Source organism: Cynocephalus volans, chromosome 10 (genome assembly GCF_027409185.1).
Source record: "Cynocephalus volans isolate mCynVol1 chromosome 10, mCynVol1.pri, whole genome shotgun sequence".
NCBI classification, from domain to species: domain Eukaryota; kingdom Metazoa; phylum Chordata; class Mammalia; order Dermoptera; family Cynocephalidae; genus Cynocephalus; species Cynocephalus volans.
The window spans coordinates 101,501,096-101,508,814 of record NC_084469.1 but is presented as its reverse complement, the minus strand read 5'-3'; the positions used below and the strand labels follow the sequence as shown (position 1 = coordinate 101,508,814).

At 36.7% G+C, this 7,719-nt stretch overlaps 1 protein-coding gene across 1 annotated transcript; it reads right to left on the bottom strand.

Annotated features, from left to right (window-relative positions):
* Window positions 1-6,408: 6,408 nt before the first annotated feature.
* Window positions 6,409-7,347, bottom strand: LOC134388768 (olfactory receptor 7D4-like). Its single transcript, XM_063112069.1, has one exon. The coding sequence runs from the start codon at window positions 7,345-7,347 to the stop codon at window positions 6,409-6,411; it is 939 nt and encodes a 312-aa protein (XP_062968139.1).
* Window positions 7,348-7,719: the final 372 nt, after the last annotated feature.

Genomic DNA, 7,719 nt, shown 5'->3' with positions numbered 1-7,719 from the left:
AAGTCTTAATCCATTTTGGGTTGACTTTAGTGTATGATGAGAGATGCTTTTGGCTTTTTTTTTTCTTTAAAGGAGAGAGAATCTCATGAAATGAACTAATTAAAGAAGTAGGGTCAGTTGGACAAGCTATGTCCTCTGCTATTGCAGTACATCTCAAGACCATAAGTGATACTCAGTGTCTCTCCCCTCTACTATTCATTCTCAGTTTCCCTCATCTCTGGATAACACCTCTGCCAGTCTGAATGATTTACAAGGTAGCCTTGACCCTCATCCCTGAGGGTTCTGAGTCCTGGCCATCATTTTTTTTTTCAGGTCATGGCTACTGCATTTGATAATTAGTAATTATCAAAATTGATAATGGTCATACCAAGAAATGTGAAATAGTTCATCTGCATACAACATCTTCTGTCATTATACACCCCTATTGCTTGGATCATATTATCTTCCAGAACCAAGGTGTGAAAGCCAGTATGGAAAGAAGTTTCCATGTGTGTCTATAGCATCTTCCAGTGGGAGAATCACAATGCAGGCCCTGGTGATTCTAGAGCAAGGTAAGCTCCCCACAGAAAATAAGTATATGTCTTTTGAAAAATAGCATCTGCTTTGATTCTGAGTCCTGGTAGATATGGGATGCTGTGACCACATGACTGAAACTTCCCATTATGAATTTGGTTGTATTGGTGCTATGGACTTGTGAAGTCAAACAGCCCCTGCACCAGTCCATAGTGTAAATGGAACCTCTGGGATAAAACCTGAATAGCTCCAGAAGCGTAAGTAGCCTTCAGGAGCAGGCAGCCCAGAACCCAATGTCTTCTACCATGATTGGTATAACAAAAAACCTGAATATCCTAGAAAAAATAAAAGACTCTACCAAAAAGCTTTTAGAACCAATAAACACATTTAGTGAAGATAAAAGTTACTAATCAACATACAAAAACCAGTAGCATTTTATACAGCAACAATGAAGCAGCTGAAACAGAAATCAAGAAAGCAATTTCACACATAATATCCACCAAACAAACAAACAAACAAACAAACAAACAAACAAACAAACAAAAAACCCCAAAAACCCTAGGAATAAACTTAACCAATAAGGTGAAAGATCTCTACAATTAAAATTACAAAGCACTGATGAAAGAAATTAAAGAGAACACAAAAAATAGAATGGCATTCCATGTTCGTAAATTGGAATATCGTCAAAATGACCATCTATCCAAAGTGATCTCCAGATTCAATTCAATCCCGATCAAAATGTCAATAATATCCTTCACAGAAATAGACAAAAACAATCTTAAAATTTTTATGAGTCTACAAAAGACCCCAAATAGCCAAAGCTATTTTCTCTTGGTTTCGTCTCAGTAGGTTATATGTTTCAGAAATTTATCCATTTTCTCTACATTTTCTAATATGTTGGTGTATAGTTTGTTATAGTCTCTAATAATTCTTTGTATTTCTGTGGTATCAGTTATAATGCCTGCATTTACATTTCTGATTTTATTTATTTTAGTTTTCTTTCCTTTATGCCTAGTCAGACTATTATTTTTTATGGGCTTTTCTGCCATTTTATCTCTTACACATCTAATCCCATCTTGGCATCTGCTTTTCAGAGGACACAAACCAATAAATGTTTTTTGCTTTTCTCAGAATCAGCCATTTCAAAGACTAAATCTTTGATGAGACATAAAGACCCAGCCTCTTTATTCAGCAGAACAGAACTCTCAGAGGTCTGTCCTGGTTTTTGAGATACCTATGGAGTCATTAAAAGCTGTTAGAATTTTATCTCAGCCCAGAGTCTCATGTATTTATTTGAACATAGTTGAGTAAACATACCTGTGGGTACAGCATTGAATATCAATACCGATGTGCAATATGTGATGCTCAAATCAGGATAATTAGTGTATTCAACATTGTACAATGTAATTGATTTTTGCAGCCCTTTACCAATTCCTCCCTTAACTCCCTTCCCCTTCCCCCTTTCCCACCTCTGGTGACCTCAGTTCTGTTTTCTGCTTTTGAAAGTTCAACGTATTATTGGGATTGTTGTATCTTTCTTTCATTTTTATTTATTTATTTATTTTATTTTTCAGCTCCCACGTATAAGGGAGGACATGGAGTATTTCTCTTTCTGTGCCTGGCTTTTCACTTAGCATAATTTTCTCTAAGTTCATCCATGTTGCCATAAATGGCGGTATTTTATTCCTTTTCTTTGTGGCAGAGTAGTATTCCATTGTGCAAATATACCACATTTTCCTTATCTAGTCATCTGACAATGGACATTTAGGTTGGTTCCAGTGGTTCTCTTTCTGCCCATATTGCTTACTTCCGTTCTTCCCACAGATGTTTATTACAAGAGCATGCAGCAACAAACTTCCTGCAAGTCTGTCCTTATCTCATAGTCCACTTTCCTGGGAATATAACCAGGTATAAAATGTATAGTGTCCCATGAGTGCTTATTTAACATGCATGGGCGTCGGGAATGGTGAAGGACATTTTTAGGAAGTGAAAGTTAAACCTAGAACTAAAATACCATGAGTAGGACTCAATCAAGCATCAACTTTCTTTACTGACTTCCTTTTCTGTAAACACAATGCTCATTATCACTATTGACATTTAGACAGACACCAGATCAACATATTCCACTGCCAAGTGAATATTACTGTGTGCACACCAAACTGAACCTTTCCAAAAATAAACTCAATGCAAAAGAAAGGAGCTGAATCTCTACCTCACACCATATAGAAAAATTCACTTAAAAATGGACCAACACTAGATAGGAAGAATAAGATCTAGTGTTCTGTAGCACTCTAGGGAGACTACAATTAACAATATATTGTATAATTTCAAATAGCAAATATAGAGGGTTTGAATGTTCCTAACACAAAGAATGACAAATGGTTGAAGTAATAGATATGCTAATTACCCAGACATGATCATTGCACACTGTATAAGTATACCAAAATATCACATTGTATCACATAAATATATACAATTATCAAGTTTCAATTAAGAAAAACATAAATTTAAAAGAAAGGACAACAGGTTCAATATAAAAGCAAAAACCATAAAGCTCTCAGAAGAAAACTGCCATAGTTTGAATATCCCCTGCAAAGTTCATGTGGAAACTTAATCATTACCACAACACTATTACGTGGGTGGGAAATTTGTGTATGGTTTTTGAAAGGTGGGGCCTTGAAGACTAATTGGATTATGAGGACTATGTGTAATCAACTAATGGTTTACTATGGGAGTACACTGTTAGCATTATAAGAAATCTAGTGAGCAGATTAGCACAATTTTGCCCCCTCACCACGTGATACCCTGTAACATTTTCGGACTCTGCAGAGTCCCCACCAAGAAGAAGGCACTCACAACATGTGCCTCCTTGACACTGAGCTCCTCAGCCTTCAGTAGTGTGAGAAATAAATTTTGTTTATTCAAAAATTACCCAGTTTCACATATTCTGGTAAAAGCAACAGAAAATGAACCCAAACCAAAACATAGGGGAATGTGTTCATTACTGTGGATTTGGCAATGGATTCTTATATATGACACCAGAAACATTGGGCTTCATCAAAATTAAAAGCTTCTGTGCATCAAGAGACATTATCATTCATACTGGCATAAAAACAGATACACAGAATGATGGAACAGAATAGAGAGCCTAGAAAAATAATTCACAAATTTATGATTAATTGATTTTTGCCACAATGCAAAGAACACACAAGGGGAAAGGACAATCTATTCAATAAATGATGTTGGAAAAAACGGATATTTCTACATGCAAAAAATAAAATAAAAAATAAAAAAGGTCCTCATCTCACATGATATACAAAAACAATTAAAGTGTATTAAAGACCCGAAAGTATAAAATTACTAGAGAAAGACAGGAAGAAATCTCCATGAGGTTTATCAGGGAAATAACTTTTTGGATAGGACTCCAGAAGCATAGGCAGAGAAAGCAAATACAGACAAAGGACATTGCATCAAATTTAAGACCTTCTGTGCAACAAAAGAAATAGTCAATGGAGTGAAGAGACAATCTACAAAATGGGAGAAGATATTTTCATACTATGCATCTGAAAAGGAGTAGATGCCCCAAATATAGAAGGAACACAAACAATTCAATGGTAAGAAAACAAATAACCTGATTAAAAAATGAGCAAAGGACCTGAATAGAAATTTCTCAAAAGAAGAGATACAAATTGCCAACAGGTATGCAAAAAGAAACGCTCAGCATCACTAATCATCAGGGTAATGTAAATCTAAACCACATTGAGGTATCACTGCACACCTGTTAGAATGACTACTATCAAAAAGACACAGGTAACATGTGCTGGTGAGGAGGTGGATTGTCATATTTGAACATGGATGGTGGAAATGTAAATTAGCAAAACCTTTATGGAAAACAGTATGGAGTTTCTTCAAATAATAAAAAATGGAACTACCAAAGGGTCTAGCAATCTTACTGCTAGGTATACATTCAAGGGATATGATATCAGTATATCAAGAAATATATACTCTCCCATTTTTATTGCAGATTTATTCACAATAGCCAAGACACAGAATCAACCTAAGTGTCCACCATCAGATGAAAGAAAATGTGACATACATATTCAATGGAATACTTTTCAGCCTTATGAAAAGAAGAAAATCATGTCACTGGCTACTACACGGAGGAACCTGGAGGAAATCATGTTAAGTGAAATAAGCCAGGCACAAAAAGATAAATACGGCAAAATCTGACTTATATGTGGAATCTAAAAAAGTTGAACTCATATAAACATAGATTAAAATAGTGGCCCCTGCAGGCTGGGGGGTTAGGAGAACGGGTAGACCTTGATGAAAGGATGCATAAAAAATTTCAGTTATTCAAGAGGGAAAAGTCCAAGATATCCATTGCACATTTTGGTGGATATACTTAATAAGTTGTATATCTGAAAAAAATGGAAATGGAGAGACAACCTACAGAATGAGGGAAAATATTTGTAAATATATATGTAATAAGTATTTAATATACAGAATACATTAATAAGTCCTGAAGCTCAGAAACAAAAAGTTAAATGTACAAACAATATGGTAAAACACTTGAGAAGACATTTCTCCACAGAAGATAAACCAGCTGCTAACACAGCGCAATAAAAGATGCTCAATTAGTAATTATGAAAATACACGTAAAAAGCACAATGAGATACCACTTCACACCCACTAGGAGGCTGTAATTTTTTAAGGAAAAATAACAGGAATTAACAGGGATGTGAAGCTATTGGAACCTTCATGCTTTTGGGGGAATGTAAAATGTGCCAGCTGCTATAAAAGAACATTTCTTGAAGCTTAAAAAAGTTAAAACAGAGCATATGACCCAGCAGTCTCACTTTGAGGTATACTCCCCAGATAATTGCAGAAAGGTACTCAAACAAATAAATGTATATGCATGTTCATTGCAGCACTGTTCAGAATAACCAAAAGTAAGCAATACCCCAGGTGACAATCAATGGATGAATGAATAAGCAATTTGTGGTATATGCATACAGTGGAATATTATTCAACCACAAGAAGGAAAGAACAAGCAAACATTAAACAATTAAATAGCCAAAAGGAATGAAGAAATTAAGGAAGAAATTAAGGGAAGGAAGGGAAGGAGGAAGGAAGGAAGAAAAGTAGAAACAAAGAATGAAGAAAGAAACAACATCTCAAAAGTTATTTTAGGTAGTGTGTTACTCTGAATCATCTGGACAAACCAGCTTTCAAATCTAGATTGCTGCTTTAAAGTAGAAAATGACATCACTATTCTTACCAAAAAAGGGAATAGCAAAGTTGGAAGTGGGTTTACGGTCAGGTTACCAGGTTATAGTCCAACTCAATCTCAGTCTCTTCTTTTATGAAATAAGGTGAATGAGAGAAAATAGCACAAAAAATATATTCAGGATTAAATGAAGTCATGCATGTAAAATAAGAAGCAGAGTGCTGATATGCTAAGCAAATGGTTTTGACTGTTGTATGATTTTTATTTTAATTACTTCAGGGGAAAAAAGTTCACAAAAAAACCACAAAATAAACAAAAAACTAACAAGTAGACGAACAACATTTGAGGGGTTAATTTTGGAAAGACCATGTCACTACTTGATATAAAAACTATATACATCAATTTAAAAATCTCAGGAATAGTTATATTTTATAGATGAAACTTTATGTAAAGCACATAGGGAAGAAAAACCAAAAAGGAACCACAGAAGAAACTGTTCAAAAGAAACAAATACAAAAAAGAAAAAAAAAAAGCAAAGACAAAGATGCTGTGAAAATAGAAAATGAAGCCATGTCTTATGGTGAAAAAAGAGCCAGAATAGTTAAGTTCACAACATTTGCCTGTGCAGCCCACAGTGTCCACTTAGTTCTGAGATTAGTGATGCTTCATGGACAAGAGGCTGCTCTGCAGATGAGTCTTCCCAGGGCCCCCTTCACATCCGTGTTCCTCAGGCTGTAGATGAAGGGGTTCAGCATGGGGGTGACCACAGTGTACATCACTGAGGTGACTGAGCTTCCCTGGGAAGAATGGGTCACAGCAGAACTCAGGTAGACCCCAAGTGATGTTCCATAAAACAAGGAAACCACAGAGAGGTGAGAGCCACAGGTGGAAAATGCTTTATACTTTCCTGCAGTGGAGGACATTTGCATTAAAGAGGAGACAATCTTAGAGTAAGAGAAGAGGATCCCCATGACTGGAAACAGACAGAGTGGTCCAGTTGTCACATACATAAAGAGGTTATTGATAAGGGTATTAGAGTAGGACACCTTGAGAAGCTGAGGCAGTTCACAGAAGAAATGTGGAATCACAGTGTCTGTACAGAAGGTCAACCGGATCATCAGTAGAATGTGAGCCAGGGCAACCCAGAAAATGATGAGCCAAGACATCAGAACCAACAGGATGCAGAGGTGGGGGTTCATGATGACCGTGTAGTGCAGGGGGTGGCAGAGGGCCACGTACCGGTCATAGGCCATCACAGTCAGTGGAAAATTATCTAGTCCACCAAACATCATGAAAACAAACATCTGAGTGAGGCACCCTGCATAGGAGATGTCTTTGCTCTGTGCCTGGATGTTCACCAGCATCTTTGGGACCGTGGTGGAGGTGAAACAGATGTCAACAAAGGACAGGATGGAGAGGAAGAAATAAATGGGGGTGTGGAGGTGGGAGTCAGAGATGATGGCCACGATGATGAGCAGGTTCCTGAGTACAGTGACTAGGTACATGGACAGGAACAATCCAAAGAGAAAGGGCTGCAGTTCAGGATCTTCTGAAAAGCCCAGGAGGAAGAATTCTGATACTTCTGTGTGGTTTTCTGCTTCCATGTTGCTGGGGTGTTTTCTGGGGAAGGAGGCAAAAGCAACCTTCAATGAGCAGCCAACTGACACCTCAGCTAGTGATCACTTCACAGTGTCACCCTTGGATGAATGTCCTTCAAGCTCTATAAGTCCTTCTAATGACAGTGATTCACTCAGCCAAGTGCTAGACCCATTCTATTTCAAAGGTGTATCATTATCCAGTGTTTCACTGTTTTGTTGTTGTTTGTTTCTTGTTTTAATTTAACAGAAATCTCTTTCTATCTTCCACTCACTAGTTCTAAATCTCCTATTTGAACCTAAAGACATAAATTAATTTCTTTATTTATGTGATTCTTCCAAAATCATTGGAAATTAATTTCTATACTTCATTCTACTAGC